Here is a 25,625-nt window from a genome sequence, read left to right on the forward strand (position 1 = left end):
ACTATTGTAAACTTGTAATTATAATAGCCTACATTTCTACAGTTCAAAAAAGGCCGACGTTAGCCTTTGTAATCATGCTATTTTCTTATTCCATGTCAGTAATAAATTGTTTAATTATTTCTCGTTTATTATCTTTATCAGTAGCCTGTATAGAAATAATGTTCATCCAGGACTTTTATGGAGCGGATGTACGTCTTACAATAGACCCGGAAATACACTTACGTACACAAAAATTTTGCGCGAAAATTTCTGTTGTCCATTTATGTACACTCTACCACTTGTTTATATTAATTTGCCACATTGGATGTAAATTCCCTGTCAAGACAGACAAGACACCGCAAACATGGACGAATATGACGAAATGTACGGGATTGAAGATGATTTTGAACAGCAGTTTGCTGATGAATTGGAAGTCATGGCTGACATGGATCGTAAGTCTGAAAGATATGCTCATGTCTACGACTCTGATGGCATTATGGCTGACTGTCTGTATTTAAAGCTGGTTTACCTAATAATAATAATAACTCTAACAAAACATGGTTTCTATACATGTACTGTAATATCACGGTATTCTTTGAATAATACCCAAGTGCCATTACATATAATAACATTAATAGCATTGTTCCATGACATTACCACAATACGTTTTGTTAAAGAAACAAAAAACTTAAACTGCTCTTGGTTAGTGTATTATTATTATTATTACGTGTATTTGTATTCAGCCTACAGGTAAAAGCTCCTAAAGTGATATACATTGTCATACAGTATTTTGTTTATAGTTTTCAACCCATTCTAACTAGTCAGACTAGTTGATAACTCTAGCTAGATGACATGTTTTTATCAGCTGACTTTGCTCAACATTGCTCAATATATAATATAATCACATAGAATTGAACTAAAACTGTTCATTTTGAATGAGTGTGTGTGTGTGTGTGTGTGTGTGTGTGTGTTTAGGTGAGAATTCATCAGGTGCAAAAGTGTCAGAGTTCCGCAATAAGAAGCCAATCCCACAGACGTTCGAGGAAGCCATTGTGTCCGGTGACGTGCCATCGAGGAAATCAGTAAATAACCAGCATCCTGAGAGCATCTCACCTCTAGTATATGAGGAGGATGAGGAGGAGGAGGAGGTGGAGGAATCCCTGAGTCAGTACATTTATATTGAATTTTCTCACTTGTGTAACAACACAGTACCTCCATAATACAGGGAGTGCAGAATTATTAGGCACGTTGATTTTCTGATCATATTTTTTTTCCAGGCACATTTGACCAATTCCAAACCACAGTAATCCTAATAACTACTATTGATTTAGTATTTAATAATGTATAAGTGATATATAATTGTTCATGAAGGCTGGAAATGAAAATCACCTTATATTCAGGTGTGCAGAATTATTAGGCATGTTTCCTTTTACAGATAAATTGAGCCAAAAAAGAGATTTAACTCAGACTGAAAAGTCAAAAAGTATTAAATGCCCATGAGAAGGATGCAATACTAATGCAATACTAGACATTGCAGTTAAGGCGTGACCATTGGACAGTGAAATGCTCGTTGGGTCAGCAGGATCTGACAAAAACAGGTGAGGAAATCAGTAAATAACCAGCATCCTGAGAGCATCTTACCTCTAGTATATGAGGAGGATGAGGAGGAGGTGGAGGAATCCCTGAGTCAGTACATTTATATTGAATTTTCTCACTTGTGTAACAACACAGTACCTCCATAATAGAGCTACAGTACCCAGGGTTTGGGTATCAGCTTTGACATATTTAAACCTGCATATTTGTGATATTTTTTTACCTTTTATAAAGGACATTTTTTCCCATAATCTTATTAAATATAGGCTATGGTTCAGCCTTAAATTTATGTTCTTAAATTTGATCAATAAATTAAACTAGAATAAGACACTGGCTGTTACCAATCAAACTAAATAGTTTACACTGAAAAATTACAACTGTATTAAATAATGTTATGAGATTGTTGTAAATATTTTTTAAATATACAAATAAGAAAAGTTGGAAAGAATGCTTAAACATTAAACTAATTTGCCAGTAGGTGGCGGCAGGTGACCGTCTTAATGAGCGAGTCATTGAGTCGATTCATTCAAATGGCTGATTCATTCAAGAAATAGGCGGTTGTTTATGAATAGGTCAGTGAATCTTTGATTCAACCGATTCGTTCAAAACGCTGAATCATTCAGTAACACACTGTTGCTGTGAGATGCGTTATGGTTCTGCTGTGATCTTTGTTTGGAACTATTTTCGCTGCTGAAATCGAACAAAAACACTCAATATTGCATCAAAAATAAGTGACTTGATGTTAATTAATTGTTTATGGAACTATCATATGAAATCAGTGTCACGTTTTCAGTCGTGATGGTATTCAGGAAAACGGCACTCTTGCTCGTGTGGTGTTGCGTAACTGTATCATATGTTAAAAATATAAAAACTCCTTTTTAAACACATTTTTATCGCAGTATGTTAACTGAGTTTCTCTGTTTGAGCTGCGCTGATTTGTTGTGATTTCTCCTCGAGAGGCGCGAGCATCAACAGCGCAAGCTTGTTACGTCAGTTCATTACATTATATATTATTATCTACTATCGATCGCCACTTACACTAAATTAATGCATAATAAATTAATGCTTGCATTTTGGTGATTCCCTAGATTTATTTTTGTTTTTGAAGTTTTACTCACTTGTCCGTCGGGCAAGTCAAATTCTCTTTCACTTGCCCCTTCAAAAAATCCACTTGTCCCGGACAAGCGTTAATGTCGAGCCCTTGTACCGTTCAAAAGTTTGGGGTTGGTACGATTATTTTTCCATTATTTTGAAAGTCTCTTAGGCTTACCAAGGCTGCATGTATCTGATAAAAAATACAGTAAAAACTGTAAAATTGTGAGTATATATTTCAATGTTTAAATAATTTATATTAAAATATTAAAAAAAAAAAAAGTAATTTATTCCTGTGATGGCAAGATATTTTAGCTAGATGTTTTACTTCATAAAGTTTTAAATATGGATATTTTTCTTACACAAATGCGCCACTTCACTTCAGAAGGCCTTTATTAAAGGGATAGTTCACCTAAAAATGAAAATAAGATATTTAACACAAAAGAAGATATTTGGAAGAATGTTTGTAACCAAGCAGATAAAGCAACCATTGACTACCATAGTATTTTTTTCCCTACTATGGTAGTCAATGGTTGCTCTATCTGCTTGGTTACAAACATTCTTCCAAATATCTTCTTTTGTGTTCGGCAGAACAAAGAAACTCACACAGGTTTGTAACAACTTGAGGGTGAGTAAATGATGACAGAATTTTCATTTTTGGGTGAACTATCCCCTTAACCCCCCGAAGCCATGTGGAGCAGTTATATGATGGATAGATGCACTTTTATGCACTTAAAAAACAAAGCAACAATTCCCTGCCATTATAAAGCATGGAAGAGCCAGGACTTTTTAAATATAACTCAGATTGTATTCATCTGAAAGAAGAATGTCATATACACCTAGGATGACTTGAGGGTGAGAAAATCATGGGCTAATTTTCATTTTTGGGTGAACTATCCCTTTAATTACTTTAAAAAAAAGTTTTAAAAATCTTATTGAGCCTAAACTTTTGTACACCACTAGTGTAAACTTTTTGAGAGTGTATAAAAGTAATACAGTGTGTCTAATGGTGTTTGTGGTTTCTCGCAGCTCCTAAGCCCAAGAAAAGAAGACAAGATGTGGCAAAAAAGCTCCAGTTTGGTGTTGAACACAGTGATGACATCACCCCTCCGTCCTCGCCAGAGGTTTACGACAGACGATTGGGAGATGGGTAAAAGTTTATGCACATCACAGTTAATCTGTGCTGCTGCATGGAACACATTTCACATCATAACATTACAACCATTGGTTGTTGACGCTTCAGTATGATTTTTGGTTACACTTTATTTAAAGGTGATGTAGTTACATTGTACTTACTCAAATAAGTACTGAGTAATATGAATTAACTACATGTACTTACTATATTACGGTTAGGATTTGAGTTTTGTTTAGGGTTAAGGTTAGGGTAGTGTTAATTTCGTCAGCTATTTTTTAACTTAGTCCTGTGTTAGATATGGTTTTTAGGTATCATCATATTTAGTCAACCGTGTCCTTTTTTTTGGGTTTGTTTAGTCAAGTTTTAGTTGTCTAAATGTTTGAGCATTTTAGTCTAGTTTTCGTCAATGAAAACATTTCCGTCATGCTGCATTGATATTCCTGATTATTTCGCTCAAAATTATAATCACAATGATTGTTGTCATTTGAGAAATGTATTTATTGTTGCACTTTCACCTTTAAGCACAAATTAAGAGAATGTCGACCCATTCGCATGTTTTATTTTACCTCATCTAGTTTAATGATTTATTATAGGCTATTGTATTTATCATATAGGCTTAATGGAAAAATAAGAAACTTCTTTAAAGGTTTAAAACAGTGAAATTCCACATCAATTTAATGTTTTTATATTAAAATAACAGCAAGAAAGACTTTGTATTGTCACACAGAGTATGTAAGTGCATTTATTCAGGAAACACAATCGCAAATGCTTGGATTTATTACAGTTCATCAATGAGAAGGTTTGATGGCAGATTTAGTCGCACAAGTCGTGACAGAACACAGACCGTCTGAATGACGCTTTAATTTAAGCAGAAAATCTCAAGTATGGGGATCTATACTTGGAATTTGTGCTTTGCATTTAACCCATCCATCCAAGTGCACACATACAGTAGTGAACACACACACACACACCGTGAACACACACACCCAGAGCAGTGGGCGCCCGGGGAGCAGTTTGGAGGTTTGGTGCCTTGCTCAAGGGTTTCACCTCAGTCGTGGTACTGAGGGTGGAGGAGATCACTGGTTATTCACTCCCACCACCTGCCGGACCTGAGACTCGAACCTGCAACCTTCGGGTTACAAGTTCGACTCTCTAACCATTAGGCCACGACTGCCCCATAGAGATTGCTGAAAAGCAGCCTACTTGTTTATGGGTGTTTTCAGATCATCCACATGCGCGAGAAAAAGAGCTTGTGTGTACATGGTTGCCAGATTGCACAGTTTAAATAATTTAAATCTGGCAACCGCAGTGTGATTATGGTTTCTATTTTTTTAAATACATTTAAAGACATTTTTAGTGTCGTCTTTTTTCGTCAACGATATTGCATGTTGATATAGTCACAGTTGGCGTTTAATGACCTTTGTGTCATCTCGTCTTCGTCTCGTTTTAGTCATTGAAAAAAAAAAGGTCATCAACGAAAATTTTTCGTCATATTTTTGTTAACGGAATGAACCACTAGGTTAGGGTTATGTAGTTACATGCAACTACGTCACTTTAAATAAAGTATTTCCTGATTATATCTGACTTTTTAAAATCTTTTTACAGACCTGCAGTTTCCCTATCCTTAAGTCCAGATAGACCAGCAGCCACAAAAATAACAACCAACGTGTTAGATATAAGTGGACTAACTGCATTACAAGAGTCACCAATGCGGGTTACCTCAGCTAGACGTCATGCCCAGAAACGGCCCCCTGCAATTGGAGATTACATCACAGTCACAGACTCCTTGGGAAACAGAGTCTACCTTAACAAGAAAGAGGATGAGGAGAAGGTTTCAGACCCTACCAATAATTATACTTTACGGCTTGCTGGAGTACATTGTGTGAAGTTTATTGATTTTTCTTATCCTTTTTTCTCAGACACCAGACCCAAGAGCCTTTCGTAACTCACTGAATGGACTAGGGCTGCTAGCGGTTCCAATAGAAGTGCTGAAAGAGCAAATTACAGAGAGAGTAAGAATATGTGTGGACATGCAGGCACACCTAAATGAATGATTTGGAGGAAATCTGTCTGAAATGGTTTTGTTTTTTCAGCGCCATCGACAAGTGGTGGAGGAATCCCAAAGATTGACAGAACTTATGAATAGGTGCGTGCACATTTTTGTGTTTATTGTACCAGTCAATTCTTTACTCTTCTCTACACATATTAACTCTGAAATGACTTTTTAGTGGTATCGATCCAGAGCTTATTGCAGAAGAGCAGGCAGGCTCTGGTGTGGATGGCGATGGCGGGGAAGATAAAGGCTCGTCCTCGCGACTGTGGGTGGATCAGTTCTCGCCACAGCACTACACTGATCTGCTGAGTGATGATGTGAGTAAACCCCCTCATTTGAAAAACGAATTATTGACAGGGATTTGCCTTGTAATTATTTACATTGTCTCTCTTTCTCTTTAGTTTACTAACCGCTGTCTGCTGAAGTGGCTGAAGCTCTGGGACACCGTGGTCTTTGGGCGAGAGAGGAAAGCTCGTACGGCCCCTGCAGATGTCAGAACGAATTTTACAAATGGTCAAAACCAAAACCAGTCCCAGCGTTTCAAAACCAAGTCTCAAATCACAGAAGAGATACTAGAGGCTGAGCTAGACCAGTACAAAAGACCTAAATTTAAGGTGAGTGAAACTGAGCAACCACAACAGATTTGTTATATTTATATTCGGTTTAGACTTATTTAAGTGAACCTTTTTATATTTGTATTAGAGATTAACATTTAAATTTATTTTTAAGTGTTAGATTGAATAGTGTTTATATTTATATATTTGAGTTTAAATTTATTTATATCATTTAGGTTTTTAATTATGTTTTAACATATAAAAATATATATTATATTGGTTATTTATTTATATATTTATATTTAATATTTATAAGAATATATGTATTAGGTAATATGTAATGAATATGTAAAAAATGTACTTAAATTTACTAAAAATATTGGGATTGACGTTGCTAAATTTGCCAAATTACCATGTTAGCTTGACCGTGATCAAATGTTTTTTTATTGTAAAATATTATCACAAGCTGCTTGATACATGGTTGGACCATCAGAGAAGTAGTGAACGTAATGCTACAAAGTGTGTATTTCCTATTTTTTAACATGTTCAGTGTTGTTTAACTGTATGTATCACACACCACAGGTGGCACTCTTATCAGGTCCTCCTGGACTGGGGAAAACCACGCTAGCACACATTATCGCAAAGCATGCTGGTTACAATGTGGTAGAAATCAATGCTAGGTAAGATGATGCAAGCCCTGGTGCCAACCAATTTTGAAATAGAAGTATGCACATATAAACATCGACACTAATAGAGCTGATCTCTTCTCAGTGATGACCGCAGTGCTGAGCTCTTCCAGAAACGCATTGATACCGCCACACAGATGAAGTCAGTTTTGGGAGCCAACGAGAAGCCCAACTGCCTTATTATAGATGAAATTGATGGGGCTCCTGCTGTAAGATCTGCTCTTAGTTTTATTGGTTGCTTTTAATTCAATGGCGTGTTTTTCACTTTTTGTTATTCTCATTTTGGCTCAGGCTGCCATTAATATTTTATTGACCACCCTGAACCGGAAGGATACCCGAGATGGAGAGGAGTCAGGTGTTAATGCCTTGAAAAAGAAAAAGAAGAAGCAGTCTGTGCTGCTTAGACCAATCATCTGCATCTGCAATGACCTGTAAGTCTTATGTTTAAGAGGCATATGTAAACATTTTGGTTGGATTTTAAATATTAGAATTTCTGCGTATTTTCCCAGTCAACTATTAAACTATCAGAAAACATACAAATAATGTCCAACGCAACTGAACAAGAACATTCAATGGTAACACTTTACAATGAGGTCTCATTTGTTAACATTAGTTATTAACATAAACTACCAATGAGCAATATATTCTACCAGCATTTAATAACCTTTGTAATTGTAAGTATACAAACATGTTCAATATTTAGTTACATAAACTACTGTTAACAGATGCAACCTTAGATCCTAATAAAAATGTATTAATAAATGTTGAGATTAACATTTAAAGGGATAGTTCACCCAAAAATGAAAATTAGCCCATGATTTACTCACCCTCAAGTCATCCTAGGTGTATATGACATTCTTCTATCAGACGAATAAAATCATCAGTTATATAAAAAGTGTCCTGGCTCTTCCAAGCTTTATAATGGCAGTGAATTGTTGGGTCATTTTTGAAGTCCATAAAAGTGCATCTATCCATCATATAACTGCTCCACGCGGCTCCGGGGGGTTAATAAAAGTTGCACGTATGTGTAAAAAAAAAAAAAATCCATATTTAAAACTTTATAGACTCAAATAACTATCTTCCGGCAGTTATTGTGCATCACCATGGCAATATACATTAGCACTGGAAAATCAATACAAAAAATGTAATCCATTTACCTGTACTTTTGTCAGTTATGTTCCAGCTCTAAGGCCACTGAGACAGCAAGCTTTCCTATTGGCCTTTCCCCAGACTCTGCCCTCTCGCTTAGCTCAAAGACTGTCAGAGGTGACACACACATATTCACTCACATGTCTACACAATGATTTCATTAACACATGACTGTAGACTCATGCAAGCTTTTACTCTTGTGTAGATCACACGGCGTCAGGGTATGAAAGCAGATACAGGCACTCTGATGGCCTTGTGTGAGAAAACTGACAACGACATCCGTTCTTGCATCAACACATTACAGGTGAGAGAGATGTGTGCCTTCTTAAAACTTGTCAGAATTAAAATATGGGTTTGCTTAATCAAGTGTGTGTGCAGTTTTTACACAGTCGTGGACAGAAGCACTTGGATCAGCGCAGCGTCAGTTCCATGTGTGTGGGATTGAAAGATCAAAACAAGGGACTATTCTCAGTTTGGCAGGAAATCTTCCAGCTTCCTCGACTGAAAAGGTACTCCAAAACACAATATGCCATACTCAAGCACATGGTCTTTTCACTCAGCCCTCCCCTTGATAGCTTTTCAGTGTGGGCAATGAAATAAAAGCATGCTATTGTGTCACTATTTAAACAGAATCATTTAAATTCTTTAATAATGATTATTGTTCTTATTCATGGAAAGAAGACATGGATTATTTGTATTATTTATAATTATATATATGTTGTTAAAAATTAATTTGTGACCGCACAGGAAAATATTTTAGCATATTTTACTCCCAATTCTCAATTTAACGAAAAGCGAATAATGCATATAATAATGCATATGTATCCTACAGGTATTTAGGATTTAGGTGTTTTTGTCTTTTTACTTTATGACAAGTGTTTTTTTATTTTTTTTTTATTGTTTTTTCGGAGATAAAATGTTTTTTTACTATTTAAAAGTGAAAAGGTAAAATTGGAAAAAATGTAAAACCTTTTATTTGTCAGCCTGACCAATCACACTGTACCACTGATTACTGCATTTTCATTTTATGATGGTCTGGTGATTTAGGAAGCGAATTGGTGGAGATCCTTTTGGTGGTTTTGATGAAGCTGGACCTAAAGATGGTGCACAAAGGATTCAGCACATCTTACATGTGGTCTCATCTAGTGGAGAGCATGAGAAACTCACTCAGGTAACTAGAGCTCTATGTTCTATGCTTTTTGGCTCCATTTAAAGGTCCCATTGCGTGAATTTTTTTAAAATTATTTTATAATGTTTCCTGAGGTGTACTTATATTGTTAATATGATTTTTACATCATAAAATGCCACCTGGGGACCATATACAGGCTAGGGGAGCTCATATTAATGTTACAAAACCTCATAAAATGAAATTTTCATGCCATGGGGCCTTTAAAGAAGAATATCAAAATCATACCTGAACAGTGGCCTCAAAATATTTGGACACATGAATCACAATTAATTTGTTTGCTTAAAATAACAAAATGTAAAAGTAGTTCATCACATTAAATATAGCCATGTTCCTAAAATGTTTGACAACCAGAAAGTGTTGTAATTTTGTATTGAACCATATATATGTTGTTTTATCATTTAAAACCTCACAAGCTTTTTTTTTACTTAAACTGTGTTTGCTTTTGTTGTTTCTTTAAATAGCATATATATACACCGATCAGACATAACATTATGACAGGTGAAGTGAATAACATCTCTTCATCACGGCACCTGTTAGTGGGTGAGATATATAAGGCAGCAAGTGAACATTTTGTCCTCAAAGCTGATGTGTTAGAAGCAGGAAAAATGGGCAAGTGTAAGGATTTGAGCGAGTTTGCAAGCTACTGTAGCTCAAATTGCTCAAGAAGTTAATGCTGGTACTGAAAGAAAGGTGTCAGAATACACAGTGCGGCGCAGTTTGTTGCGTATGGGGCTGCATAGCCGCAGACCAGTCAGGGTGCCCATGCTGACCCCTGTCCACTGCCAAAAGTGTTAATGTCATGGTGGGCACATGTCATGAGCATCAGAACTGGACCACGGAGCAATGGAAGAAGGTGGCCTGGTCTAATAAATTACATTTTCTTTTATATCATGTGGCTGGCGGTGCCTTGACGGGTCAGGGCTGTTTTTGGCAGCAAAAGGGAACCAACACAATATTAGGAAGGTGGTTATAATGTTATGCCTGATCGGTGTGCATATATATATAAATATATATATATATATATATATATATATATATATATATATATATATATATATATATATATATATATATATATATATATATATATATATATATAATATACATATATATATATACATATATATATATACATATACTGTATATGGCAAATGTAACTTGCTTTTTATTACTTAAAACACACTTTAAGTGCTTCGATACCACTGCAAAAACTACTAGCCTAATAAAGTTCAATCGTTTTTAAAGGCAAGTGAACAGTCAGTAAAACATAAAATCAAATTACAAGCATAGATAAATACAGTATTACAAAGTTACAAATAAAGTAAGGTCTAACTGTAGTGTATTCAGGTACAGACATGTAATAATTAGGCCTACAGTGAGGAAAATAAGTATTTGAACACCCTGCTATTTTGCAAGTTCTCCTACTTAGAAATCATGGAGGGGTCGATGAAATTGTCATCGTAGGTGCATGTCCAATGTGAGAGACATAATCTAAAAAAAAAAAAAAATCCAGAAATCACAATGTATGATTTTTTTTACTATTTATTTGTATGATACAGCTGCAAATAAGTATTTGAACACCAGTTCAGCTAGAATTCTGACCCTCAAAGACCTGTTAGTCTGCTTTTAAAAATGTCCACCTCCAATCCATTTATTATCCTAAATTAGATGCACCTGTTTGAGGTTGTTAGCTGCATAAAGACACCTGTCCACCCCATACAATCAGTAAGAATCCAACTACTAACATGGCCAAGACCAAAGAGCTGTCCAAAGACACTAGAGACAAAATTGTACACCTCCACAAGGCTGGAAAGGGCTACAGGGAAATTGCCAAGCAGCTTGGTGAAAAAAGGTCCTCTGTTGGAGCAATCATTAGAAAATGGAAGAAGCTAAACATGACTGTCAATCTCCCTCGGACTGGGGCTCCATGCAAGATCTCACCTCGTGGGGTCTCAATGATCCTAAGAAAGGTGAGAAATCAGCCCAGAACTACACGGGAGGAGCTGGTCAATGACCTGAAAAGAGCTGGGACCACCGTTTCCAAGGTTACTGTTGGTAATACACTAAGACGTCATGGTTTGAAATCATGCATGGCACAGAAGGTTCCCCTGCTTAAACCAGCACATGTCCAGGCCCATCTTAAGTTTGCCAATGACCATTTGGATGATCCAGAGGAGTCATGGGAGAAAGTCATGTGGTCAGATGAGACCAAAATATAACTTTTTGGTCATAATTACACTAAACGTGTTTGGAGGAAGAAGAATGATGAGGACCATCCCAAGAACACCATCCCTACTGTGAAGCATGGGGGTGTTTTTCTGCACATGGGACAGGGCGACTGCACTGTATTAAGGAGAGGATGACCGGGGCCATGTATTGCGAGATTTTGGGGAACAATCTCCTTCCCTCAGTTAGAGCATTGAAGATGGGTCGAGGCTGCGTCTTCCAACATGACAATGACCCGAAGCACACAGCCAGGATAACCAAGGAGTGGCTCTGTAAGAAGCATATCAAGGTTCTGGCGTGGCCTAGCCAGTCTCCAGACCTAAACCCAATAGAGAATCTTTGGAGGGAGCTCAAACTCCGTGTTTCTCAGCGACAGGCCAGAAACCTGACTGATCTAGAGAAGATCTGTGTGGAGGAGTGGGCCAAAATCCCTCCTGCAGTGTGTGCAAACCTGGTGAAAAACTACTGGAAACGTTTGACCTCTGTAATTGCAAACAAAGGCTACTGTACCAAATATTAACATTGATTTTCTGGTGTTCAAATACTTATTTGCAGCTGTATCATACAAATAAATAGTTAAAAAATCATACATTGTGATTTCTGGATTTTTTTTTTTAGATAATGTCTCTCACAGTGGACATGCACCTACGATGACAATTTCAGACCCCTCCATGATTTCTAAGTGGGAGAACTTGCAAAATAGCAGGGTGTTCAAATACTTATTTTCCTCACTGTAAATGTAAAATAACACTAGCGTTCACTGTATAAATGAAATGTATATGAATCTTTTTTTAAAGCTGTGTTGTGATTAACATTAATGGCTTTAACAGCATCCGTTTAACCCCTACAAAAGAGTGATATTTCAGACAAAATGATTTACTCTCTCTCTCTCTCTCTCTCTCTCTCTCTCTCTCTCTCTCTTCTTTAGGGCTTGTATGATAACTTCCTCAGCATGAAGCTGAAGGACCCTGGGATGTTGAGTGTGTGTACAGGTCTTGACTGGTTGTGTTTCTCTGACCTGCTGAATGAGTGTGTGCTACATGGACAAAACTACTCGCTCATGCGCTACTTCCCATTCCTGCCCGCTGCCTTCCACCACCTATATGCCGCAAACTCTGTCCCACGCATCAATTATCCACACAGTCACTACGAGGTGAGAGAATGCAATAGACAGTGACATGTCAGCAAACTCAAATGTTCTAGGAATGAGATGAATGGCCCACAATTTTTAGGCCATTCACACATCTAGCCAATCAGAAAAACTCTCTGACTGATGTGTTTGGGATTGTTGACATCAAGTATGCTGACATGTCTTTATATAATGATAATAAACTTCAACATTATTGTTTTCTATGTAAAATGAAAGTGATAATAAATAAAGTCTTAATTTGTTTCTAGGCTTTCACTAAAACTCAGCACACAAAGAATGCCCTCCTTGCCATGTTGAATGACATCCCACCTGCCATACAGAGCCGTGTTTGCATAAGCAGTCTCTGTTTGGACGTCCTCAGCCTTCTCCTGGAGCTCATCTCCCCCAAACTACGGCCGGTGAGTCACTAAAGTCTGTGTGCAAACAAGGTCACAATGAAACAACAATATTATGCTTGATAAATTGCGAATTGCTTCTAAACCCTAGTGAGATGTCTAGGCAGCATCATATCAGTGAACGCTGGTTCACACAAAAAGAAGTTTCCTAAAATGTGGCTAGCTCGAGCTGTTTCTGGCAACACATATCAAGTGTTGGGTAACCTGGCCTTGTGTATCAAACCCGCTGTCAAAAATGTGGGTGTTGTTTTGACTTTTGATAAGTAGGTAAATGCAGTAGTTAAATCAAGTTTCTTTCAGCTAAGGTTAAGAGTTTTTTAACGTTTGCGGAGTTTGAGAGAGTTATACATGCTTTTATCTCATCTCGACTAGACTACTGCAACTCTATTTGTTAGGTATTTAGGTATTAGCCAATCCTATATGAAACGCTTACAAACAGCCCGAAACACAGCTGCTAGACATCTGACTGGCACGGGCGTCACTAGGCCCTTTTTAGGGGGTCTTCAGCCCCCCCTAAACTTCTGTCCAGCCCCCCTAAAAAAAATGTGTGATTAACCTTTATAACATATGAAACGTTATGTGTGTGTTGATCTGAGCCTCATTGGTCTGTCACCGCTCGTCAATGTCAAAATATTTGAGAAAACCAATCAAATCAGAGTAGGCGGGCTTTATGTTCACACAGAAGCTGCTGAGGCTCGATGTCAAGTGCGAGATATGTAAGTTCATATTTGACAGCTGCTTCTTTAAGTCAGAAATGTTAAACAAATGACAAAAATATTAAGGCAAAGTAATAAACTTTTGTCTAATTTCGCAATTTTGATTTGAAAAAGGCCAATGTAATGTCATTTATAATATAATTAACAAACAAGAAATATTAACAAAGCCGTTTTCTTCAGATTAGGCATAAGATTAATAATGAATGTGTGAATATTGTAAATTAATAGTTCCATTTGTAGCTCTCTGTAAATAAAAAAGCTCTGTTTTTTTTCAGTCTGTATTGGGCATAAGATTAGTAATGAATGTGTATATTATGAATTAATTTAATAAATTGAGTTACCTAGCTTTCCTGTTAGCTTTCAGTAAATTAACATGTCTTCAAAAATGATTCATAAAACATAAATATCAGTTAAACATGTTTACTTTCTTCACTGACAAAAATGGAAAAACTTTATCAGTCATATCTGCCCACTGACATGGTTTTCAAGCTATTGTTATCTAATTTTTTGGCGTTCAGAACATCTTAAAATGCACATATGTAGATCATAGAAATCAACATTTTCTTGAGGGGCCATGCCCCCGAAACCCCCCTACTCCCCCTCACATTTGGGATCTCAGTGATTATAAACCTGCCTACATTGTATGATTGAGATGTACAATATGGTCATGCAGAATAAGGCATTAATATTTGCTTTATAAGTATAAGTAATAATAAACAGCCAATATCCTAATATGCATATATTGGACCCTAAATTAAAGTGTTACCATTTTTTTTTTCATACCCCAAATGAAAATCCTAGAATCGCCCCTGCTGACTGGCACTCGCAAATGCAAACATATCACCCCCGTCTTACTCTCTTTGCACTGGCTGCCAGTCTGTTTTAGAATAGAGTTTAAAATGTTACTCTTTGTCTTTAAGGTTTTAAATGGAGTGGCACCTTCTTATCTTTCTGAACTTTTGAGTATAAACACTCCAGCTAAATGTTTAAGGTCTTTGAATCAGAAACTCTTACTGGTCCCTAGTTCTAGGCTGAAGAAAAAGGGCGACCAGGCTTTTGCCATAGCCGGCCCTATACTGTGGAACAGCCTACCGCGCTCTATTAGAATAATCTCGTCAGAATCACTTTTTAAAGCAAAATCTCTTTAAGAAGGCTTATAATCGCCAAGTCGTATGGGTTTTGTCTAAACATCAATTGTGTGTTTGTGTCTTATTGTCATATTGTTTTGTCTTTTAGTTTTCTTTTAAATATTTTTATTGTGCTTTATAAAAAAATATAGAAATCTCAATTTATTTATAATTATGCTGCTTGGTAACTGTGTTCTAACTCGACGCGACACGATAAGATTCCACAAGCAATTTGTCCACACTAGATGCAACACGAAAAAGAAATCAATTGTTGTATCAAAAATCAATTATCCATAGCTTTCAGTATGGCTATATATGATAATCAGACTCACATTAAATTCATTTAACATTAAATGAAGCACATAATCTGAGTGAGCATTGTCATACTTTGTATGCTGTTGTTCCAATAGAAACGTAGTTTCTAAAATACAGTCCCGTTTTGTGTCGCCGTTGTGTCTGGTTAGAACAGAAACTCTGATTGACATGGGAAAGATACCTTTTATCATGTGTAAGTAAGTTTAGGGTCAGATTTAAGTTTTTTTTGGAAAGAAAGAATTTAAAACTGTTATTCATCAATGATGCATTCAACTGATTAAAAGGGACAGTAAAGACATTTATAATATTGCAAAAGATTTATAATCCAATTAAATGCTGTTCTTTTCAACTTTCTATTCATTAAAGCATTCTGAAAAATAAAATATATCACTGTTTTCACAAAAATATCAAGCAACTGTTTTCAACATTGATAATAATAAAAAAGTTTCTTAAGCAGCAAATCGGCTTATTAGAATGATTTCTGAAGGATCATGTGACACTGAAGACTGGAGTAATGATACTGAAAATTCAGCTTTGCCATCATAGGAATACATTTAATTTTAAAATATATTTAAATAGTAAACGGTTATTACTCTTTTTATTATATTTTTGCTCAAATGAATGCAGCCTTGGTGAGAATAAGAGACTTGATGTGTTTCTCACAGGTCAACCCTCAGCTTTACAGCACCAGGGAGAAGCAGCAGCTTTATGATTTGATTGACACCATGATCAACTACAACCTGACTTACAGACAGGACCGCACACCAGAGGGACAGTACAATTATGTGCTGGAGCCGTGAGTACATGCATATACACAAACAACATCAACCTGATCAGACTCATTGAACACATTGTTCTGTTTTTGGGCAACTAGCCATGCTCGTCTGTCAGGACTTTAGTTATGCAACTCGTACATCACAAGAATACCTACTAACACATGCAGCGCTGATTCCTGTCTATCACGATTTATGAGAGATTAGGCTGCAGCTCTAGATTACTGTCTCTCCGTCCCCTCCTCTTCCACTTTTTTTATTAGTCTCTGTCCTCTGGTTCACTTTGTTGATTCTCTCACATGAGAGCTTGGAGGTTTTTGTTACTTGCCTTTGAAAGTCATGCATGGACGCATGTTCATTACTCAAGCATATAAAAAGACCTACAATCCTCTCTGTGGCTTACCGTGCCCTACCACTCACATTGATTGATGGAAGGGATGCTGAAAATGTTCACAAACAAGCTTTCGACACTCACAAGTCGAGCACTTGCCGCAGAACCTTTGAAAGTCTGCTTGATGGAGCTAAAGGTGGACAAAAACCAGGAGTGAGAAGATAATCAAGGGAACAATCTGCGCTTTTGGATTGGTTTTCAGACAGTCTGTTCAAGCTGGAACTGAAGAAGAACATCTCTGTACATCCGGTATGTTTGCTTCTTATTCATGGAGCATTTCTCATGTTTTATTGCGTTCATTTTTTTTAAGTGTCTTATGCACGCCAAAAACACTGTTTACTATTTAAAAATGTTAAATTAGTGCTGGGCAATCGATTAATCGTGATTAATCACGTCCAAAATAAAAGTTTGTGTTTACATAATATATGTGTCTGTACTGGATATATAAATACACACACATGCATGTATATATTTAAGAAAAATAGGTTATATTTATATACAAAATATTTATATATTACAAAAAATATATAAATATATGTACAGTTTATACATGCAAATATTTCTTGAATATATATACATGCATGTGTGTGTATATATATATATATATATATATATATATATATATATATATATATATATATATATATATATATATATATATATATATATATATATATATATATATATATATATATATATATATATATATATATATATAATATATATTTTTTTTATATATATTATGTAAACACAAACTTTTATTTTGGATGCGATTAATCGTTTGCCCAGCACTAATTTAAATGTAATTTATTCCTGATGACAAAGCTGAATTTTCAGCAGCCATTACTCCAGTTTTCAGTGTCACATGACATATTCTGCTTAATATTTTTTTCACAATTATTGAATAATAGAAAGTTATTTATTTAAAAATAGAGATCTTTTGTCGCATTATAAATTTGCTGTCGTTTTTACCAATTTAATGCATCCTTGCTGAATAAAATTATTTAGTTACAAAATGTAGGTAAAAATATAGGCATGTTTTTGTTTTCACTAAATTAGCACATTTATTTATATGCATATTACAATATAACCATACACCAGGGGTGGCCAATCCTGCTCCTGGAGGGCCACTGTCCTGTAAAGTTTAGCTCCAACCCCAATTAAACACACCTGAACCAGCTAATCAAGATCTTACTAGGCTAAGGCCCTGTCCCAAATGTGCACTTTCGGTCTTGTGGACTTACAATGGCCGCTGCGTGCGCAGGTGCGTTAAGTCCATGAGACCGCAGGGTGTCCCATTTGTCATTTTAGGTCTCAGAAGGGTGCTCACGAGTGCCCCCTTTGAGGTCGAGATGCACACTTCTGCCGAGCCCGCACTGGTGCGGGTTACACAGCGGACTTCTTCCCGGCAGTCAAAGCGGCATTACGTCGTGAAAGTGCAGACTCAGAGGAAGGCCGCAAGGGTTTAGGGTGCCATTTGGGACAGGGCGATACTAGAAACTTCCAGGCAGATGTGTTGAGGCAAGTTGGAGCTAAACTCTGCAGGACAGTGGCTCTCGAGGGCCGAGTTTGGACACCCCTGCCATACACTAAGGGTCAGATTTACTTAATAGGGCAAATTAGCGTGAGAACGCAATTCCAAAAAAACGCACATGGGAGTGGAAAGTTCAGCCCGTGATCTACTGACGACGTGCAAATTAAAGAACACATACTAATCATTTCCATAATGACCAACACAATCTACCAAGAGCAATGCAAATTAGAGTCTGTTTAAGACATGATTGGGCGGTAAATAATGGCACAAATACCAGTAAACTGACGAGCGCAAACCTTAGTAAATCACCTTGCATGATTCACTTAAATACTCTGCTCCCATAAATTTTGTGCCTTAAAGGGAAACTCCTACAAATGCATATGCAATAAGGCCAGCCGCAAAAATAACCGTCCACTCCTTTTCAGCGCTGATTTCTCACTGCGTGTCTTTAGCCAATCCTGACAGTAGTTTTTTTAACGCCAAAAGAGGGTTTTGCACTGGTGCAAGCTGTTAATAAATCTGTCCCTAAATGTAATAGTATCTATCTAACAGTAAACCGATATATTTATCTACATTTCAATTTATTTTTTACCTGTGAAATGCCACAGAGATTTCTGTCAACATTTTTTTTAATGATTCATTGAAAGTTCAAAGTAACTGCTTTGTAAATGAATCAAACCATAGAAGTGATACTGAATTAAAATGCAGTATTATATCATCCAGCCCTACTACAGGCTAGATTAGATGGGGAAAAATCCCTGTGCATGTTTTTTCATAATCATGTTTCTGAAGTTCATTATTTATTTATTTGCGTGTGTGTGTGTGGTAGAACCATGCAGCAGTCGTTCCTGCAGGCCCGCTGCGAGGAGACACTGGTCACCTCCGACTGGGGTATTCCACTGCTGATCGCCCTGTTACTGCTTCTGCTCGTTTACGCCTTCCTGTATCTTCCCGCCATCTCTTATCGAGCTTTAGTCCAACAAGCGCTGAGTAACCACACTGAAGCCATGATGACCCTGGAAAATAACAAGATGGACTGAGGATTGTACACTTCCAAAGCCAAATGTTGCACAACTTGCATTTTCATTGCATTGTCTGATTATGAGGAACATTATAATTCATCTCTCATCAGAGGAGGCCTAAATGGAAGAAATGTCTCGGCTTCATTTATAATTACTGAGATATTTTGACAGGCCATCTTGTCAGTATAATCCAACTATGTAATGTTCAGTCATGCCTATACACGGCAAGCATTTTCATATATACGTGAAGTCTTTTTTGATGATTTAATGGGAGATGCGATGCGATGAGCAGCACATTCTGCACAGGATCTGGATTTTATCTGATTTTAAACTGGAAATAACCTGGCAAGCATCCATCGCTATCCTGTTCCCTAGAACGTGAATGTGAAACATAATATATGGGAACAAACACACAAACTTCTGAACTGCTCTGTATTTTTTTGACAGAACATTCTCCAACTGTCCTAGAGAAATGACTTTGTGTATGTGACCAGGAATAACCTGCACAACTAATCCTGCTTTTGAAGTTTCATCTGCTTGTGTCTATTGCACATATGTCTAATTTCCTTTTATTCCTGGAACGGTGTTTTACCTTCGGAGTAAGAAGGATTATTCAGCTCACCCACTTTCCACTCTTTAAACATCTCATCTTCATTTGCTTTCATATCCTTCCTCATTTGAGTCCCTTGTTCAGATTCTATAATGTTATATAAAGGTTTATGCTACCATTTATACTATGCTTTTTTCAGTTATTTTATGACCTGTATTTCCACAGTAATGTAGAAGATGCGGTGCATTTTCCCGGTTTGCCTCCCCGGAGGCAGCTAACCTACCAGGTGAAGCAGCTGATCGCCAGGGAGACAGAATTAGAGCGAATGAGGAGGGTGGAGAGGGCCCAGCAGAAACTAAACCCACAAAAGGTAAAACACATGGACTGTACACAGATGTGCACATTTATAACCAGTGTGTGTACTAGGGGTGCAACGGTTCTAATTACTCACGGTTTTAGGGTCACGGTTTCAGTACGGTTCGGTATGTGCTAAGTTCAGGGAAATGAAATAAAAATAAACTAAATAAAAACAAATAATTAAACTACAAGCAACAGCACAAATACATACAATAGAGCAAAGATGCATATAAAATAAACAGTACTTTTCAGGTTTTTTAGGTACATAAATTGAATAAAGTAATCAAATATAAAATAACATTGCATATTATAAACTTGACAGTATAAATTAAATAAAGATGAATCATTATTGAAGTCAAAAAAGCTATTCAGTTAAGAGAAGTGATTTCTTTGTCATTTGTTGTTTGATTAACATTAAAAACACAGACAGCAGAAATAGGCTTCTTTCAAATCTTCTTACATGAACACGTCTTTCTCGACAGCTTGGATAGTCGCCAAGATGGGCATGTTGGCATATTTTTTGTGTGAATTTGTCCGTTCAAGCAAAAGACTTCAATATTCGCACGCTCTCTGTGACGCACTGTGTGCACGCTTCAGACGAGTGCACGCACACGGACACACACACACACACACACACACACACACACACACACACACACACGTCTGGCGTGCTATCTTTGTGGGGACTCAACATAGACGTAATGGTTTTTATACTGTAAAAACGGTATATTCTATCCCCTTACACTAACCTTAGCCATCACACACAACTTTATGCATTTGTACATTTTGCCTTTTTTTTTACTTTTGTACCAATGGGGACCTCAATTTAGGTCCCCATGAGTCTGTGTGCATTCAGGTTGAAGTCCCCACCGGGATAGAAAAACATGTCCACACACACACACACACACAAATAAATCTCCTCTCAGTGCGCGTGAGTTCTCTTTCATGTCTTGCTCTTGAATGTTTGCAAGTCTTTAATGAGTTTAGTTTAAACACAGATAGCAACATGTGTGTTCATGTGTATACATACATATATATATATATATATATATATATATATATATATATATATATATATATATATATATATATATATATATATATATATATATATATATATATATATATATATATATATATATATATATATATATATATATATATATACACACTCACATATATTTATACACAGCTTGATATTAACACCCGCCAAAAGCAGGTGGATTTCAGCAGTGACCTCTCTCCTACAGCGAGTTGACACACAAACCCGCCTCCCCTCACTCACTCGTTTCACTTGCTCCAGATGAATATTGTTGGTGTGTTGCAGGGCTTGAATTTTGGTGTGGGATTGCACGTATTGTCCATAATTTAACTAATTTCCATAGATTTTCTTCTCACACCTAAAGTGAACGCACATAAATTATATAAATTAATTATATTGGCTATATAAAACAATATAATGGATCCGTGCGTGAGGTCTTAAAGTGACAGCAGCCTAATATAACGGCTGCCAAATTATGAGATAATATTATAAATATCTATATGGCAGTTTTTCCCCATTACAAGAATTACGAGGCTCCGTTAAATTTCGTCAACAAAACTCAGTCACATGCTCAGATTAGCCTGTTGTGGTAATTAAGTAATCAGAAATATATATCGTCACATGATCATTCAGCAATCATTCTTATATTATGATTTGCTGGTACAGTCAACTAAAGCCATTCCATAGCTAAATGTGATGGACAGAAGAATATTTACATTGTTAAATTAAAGTTCACGGAAACTCGTCTTCCCTCTCTCTGCTGCGGGCCTGTGGCTGTCAATCATTCTCCATTCAGCATTCAAAACAGCGCGTCACCTTCGGTTATGACAGTCAGCATGGATAAAACTCTCCAATATGATATATTCCCATTATTATACTTGATCTGTAGATAAAGGGAGATAAATTACTTTATCTTGCTAGAGTTTATAGATGTTTCTGAACGATGTTGTATCGCGACCTGGTGACAACAAGGACTATTAGCATCACACGCACAATAACTGGAATTTAAAACTGTGAAGAAACAAATGATCAGTAAACTGTTGGACAGATATACATAATACACTAGAATTTGTGCCCTCCACATTTCTTTTGTTTGTAACGTGAACTTTTCAATGCATACTAGCGCTGCGCACTGTGACTCTGTTGCTTTAAGCACATTATTCTGCACCCGGGATGCGCATACGTGGTTTGTGCCGCTCTGTTTTGAAGCATTTCATATTATCATGGTTTTGTGCACTGAAAGATTATTAAAAGCCTATCTTGTTCTGTCGTATCTATCATATCTTGTTGCCCCATTAAAAAGCTGCACATTACATTTACAATAAGCGTCTTTTAATTTAAGATTATTTGTGTAGGCCTATATATAATTATTTACATTCATATATAAATATAAATCTAATCATATAAATTGTTTTTCATGAATGTATTTTATAAGAACACAATGCTGAGTGGCTAGTAACTTTGGGATAACACATATAATAAGAAAAGCAAAAACATTTATGTTAGATGTGATTAATCGACTTGACAGCACTAATATATACATACAGGGTTTGGACAATGAAACTGAAACACTGGCCAATATATTGTTGGAGGTTTCACGGCTATATATGTGTGGCCTGGTGGCCAATCTTCACTGATTTTACATTCCATCTGTAAGAGCAGAGTGTGAAGGTGGAATTAGCAGAGCAATAGCACAGCTGTACATAAAATATTGCAATCTTCACAACATAATGGAAGACATATCATAGTTCAAAAGGGGACATTGTTGGTGCGCGTCTCGAACGAGAGAGAATTAATAATAATATATTATAACATTGCAATGAATTCTGGGACAATGAATTCTGTTTAATCTTTCGTTTCGTTTAATCTTGTTTTTGTTGTGCCTTAAAATAGTTAATACCCATTTATAGGCCCTGTACATTTTGCATATGGAAATCTTATTGAGTAAAATGTGTTTGACTTTTGTGTTTTTCACCACCAGTGTTGACATGTGTGTTTACTTCAGTTTCAGTTGGACTACAACATTATGATTTTGAAAAAAAATTTGTCCAGCTGCAGTTGTACCAGTTTAATCTTTGCGATGTTGGATGAACAGAGCTAGATATTGCAATTGTAGCTTGACTTCATCTACTATGCACACTAGACAGAAGTGAGGCGCAACATGTATTTAATCCTTTAAATATTTGATTAACAATTGTGTTATGTGCACTTAAACATATATGCAGCCCCCGAACAATATACAACGTATAATATTTCATAAACGGGATTGTTCATGTTGCATAGTATTTGTTCTGTGTGTTTAGCCAGAGGCAGTAAAAAGCATTCAAGAGTGAAGAAACAGACAAGCAGGAACCATCAGCAGAGGCTGGAGACCATCGTTAAACAGACTGTGGTGGAAAGCAGGGTAAAGCATCTATATTAAACCACCTTAAATCCTTCAACTACCACAGCAGCACCTGAAATCCTTCCTACGCTCATAAAAATCCCATTTTAAATTGTATTTCCTCTAGTCCAGTCCACAATTTAAATATTTCCATTACAGATTTGATGCTAGGATTGTTGAGTCACAACTTCACTCTGGCATTGTGTGAAACTCATCTATAACTAACCAGTTATAAATGCAGATCATATTTATAAATGAACACTGCTAGTTATAGATTGATTATGACCGAATTTAAACCAGAACATAAAGCCCCTGGTTAAATTAGCCTTTGGATTTTGGTTTTTGCACTAAACAGTGATTCTGTGCCACTATGGTAAATGCTTGTCCTCATATGGTCTCTCTTTATATATGCTTGATTTATGCTTCATCATAATCCAAGATTAATTGGGTTAATAGTGGATCAGGGTCAAAGTGCTCTCTCGTGATGACTTGTTTATTTATCCTTCCCATGGTTATAGCCTGAATTGGATTTCTTTGGACGAGCCATTGTACCCAAGGAGAAGCCTTTGATCACCACAACAAGTGTGTTGTTTGCTTTTGATATATATATATACAATAAATCTCAGCATAAGTGTTTTGCATAGCCGTTAAACATGAGCTGATATCCCTTCTCTCTGCAGGTGAAGATGGCAAAGCGGGTGGAGTGGTGCATATTGGTAAAGCTGTGGGTAACAGTGATGTATGGTTTCGTTTCAATGAAGGTGTGTCTAATGCAGTGCGCAGAAACGTTTACATTCGGGAGTTACTTTAAAGTGATGTGGGCAAGACAGAGGAGGAAGCCCGTGTTCATTTACCACCTTAAATCAATGCATAAAAACCAAAAATGTTCCGAACCTTGTATTGTATGGTTAAAAAAAAACAAAAAGCACTGGTTCCGCTTTGTTTCTTTTTATTGTATTGTTGTATAGTTGTCATACACTTTTATAAATACATGTTTTCACTGAGTAACAGCAGTTTTTTTCTTTCTTTCTTTTTTATAATGTCATGACCTGATTAGAGTAAACAACAAAGCAGATTTACTCAGGATCAATTCATTTGCATCTTTGTCCATCCTAGTCAAAATCAGGCAGTGTAACCATGACAATGGGTGGAGTCACTCCTGTTGCCGTGGTGATGTTTGACAGCTCTATATTATAACACATTTGCTTGACTCCACCCACGGGTTCTCCTTCAGTAAATCTTGATTCAGAAATGGATCCTCATTCATTTTCTCCTCGATCCATTTAGTGAAGCTGAAAATAAATGGATAAGAAGAATATAGAAAAAAAAAACTATAAGCTCTGAAATTCCTCACTTCTGTCAGCCCATATGACCTAATATTGAATTTACAGCACTGAACTATATATATATATATATATATATATATATATATATATATATATATATATATATATATATATATATATATATATATATATATATATAGTACTGTAATGTATATTTAATCATTTTATTATAATTGATTTATTTTTAATTTATACATTTATAAATGTATCTATCTATATATACATTTATCTATTGCATTTATATATGAATATGTTATATGCAAATAAACAATTTAAGTGGATAGATAGATAGATAGATAGATAGATAGATAGATAGATAGATAGATAGATAGATAGATAGATAGATAGATAGATAGATAGATAGATAGATAGATAGATAGATAGATAGATAGATAGATAGATAGATAGATAGATAGATAGATAGATAGATAGATAGATAGATAGATAGATACTCACTCTGGAAGAGAAGCGGATGTTTTCTCTCTTTTTAACTGTAGCTGTTGCTTCAGACTGTCCACGTGATTCTTCAGCTGAGTCTCATCCAGCTCATCCATCTGAAAAACCAGCCGTCATGTTTGTTAAAGTCTCAAAGCTAAATGTTCTGTAAATAATAGCTAGATTATTTTAATATATAAATTCTATAATTTCCGCCTACCGTGATGAATTCAGAGTTATGTTGCTGAGAAGTGAAGTGACAGGATTGTCAGGAGTCCTCCAGCAAATAGCTTGAGTTTGAATGTTTTATTCTTTTGAAGAGGAGGGTGTCTGTTTTTGTTTCCTAGTGTACACGCAGGAGGTTTAAACACACCTGACACTGAGGTTATAGAGCATTCAAACTACTTTGTTACTCAAATTCTCTCTATATCGT

General features: G+C 36.2%; 2 protein-coding genes across 3 annotated transcripts; one reads left to right on the forward strand and one right to left on the reverse strand.

Moving 5' to 3' along the window:
- The first annotated feature begins 220 nt into the window (after nucleotides 1-220).
- chtf18 (CTF18, chromosome transmission fidelity factor 18 homolog) lies at nucleotides 221-24,717 on the forward strand. Of its 2 annotated transcripts, none has more exons than XR_013816243.1 (22): nucleotides 221-431; nucleotides 955-1,143; nucleotides 3,694-3,814; nucleotides 5,405-5,630; nucleotides 5,719-5,811; nucleotides 5,893-5,945; nucleotides 6,028-6,169; nucleotides 6,254-6,466; nucleotides 6,989-7,086; nucleotides 7,178-7,301; nucleotides 7,384-7,523; nucleotides 8,265-8,358; nucleotides 8,447-8,545; nucleotides 8,620-8,750; nucleotides 9,289-9,412; nucleotides 12,585-12,809; nucleotides 13,055-13,204; nucleotides 16,025-16,155; nucleotides 19,855-19,999; nucleotides 23,332-23,432; nucleotides 23,930-23,993; nucleotides 24,092-24,717. XR_013816243.1 is itself a non-coding variant. In XM_079813161.1 (22 exons), the coding sequence occupies exons 1-22, from the start codon at nucleotides 344-346 to the stop codon at nucleotides 24,220-24,222; spliced, it is 2,898 nt and encodes a 965-aa protein (XP_079669287.1). In that variant the 5' UTR covers nucleotides 221-343; the 3' UTR covers nucleotides 24,223-24,295. The 2 variants fall into 2 exon arrangements, 1 of the variants encoding a protein (XP_079669287.1); XM_079813161.1 differs by having other exon boundaries at nucleotides 19,855-20,015; nucleotides 24,092-24,295.
- Nucleotides 24,598-25,311, reverse strand: gng13a (guanine nucleotide binding protein (G protein), gamma 13a; the record flags this gene model as incomplete). Its single annotated transcript, XM_079813162.1, has 2 exons — nucleotides 24,598-24,703; nucleotides 25,214-25,311. 2 exons carry the CDS (start codon nucleotides 25,309-25,311, stop codon nucleotides 24,598-24,600), a joined length of 204 nt encoding a protein of 67 aa, XP_079669288.1.
- Between the last annotated feature and the right edge of the window lie 314 nt (nucleotides 25,312-25,625).

This window comes from Gobio gobio (assembly GCF_949357685.1).
Source record: "Gobio gobio genome assembly, chromosome: 3".
NCBI classification, from domain to species: domain Eukaryota; kingdom Metazoa; phylum Chordata; class Actinopteri; order Cypriniformes; family Gobionidae; genus Gobio; species Gobio gobio.

What these genes read in the sequence shown, in the direction of transcription:
- chtf18 (XM_079813161.1), top strand. Translation starts at nt 344, where the DNA reads ATGGACGAATATGACGAAATGTACGGGATTGAAGATGATTTTGAACAG. An exon ending in AAGAGCAAATTACAGAGAGA is followed by an intron (nt 5,812 to 5,892) that starts GTAAGAATATGT and finishes TTGTTTTTTCAG; the next exon opens with CGCCATCGACAAGTGGTGGA. An exon ending in TAGCTCAAAGACTGTCAGAG is followed by an intron (nt 8,359 to 8,446) that starts GTGACACACACA and finishes ACTCTTGTGTAG; the next exon opens with ATCACACGGCGTCAGGGTAT.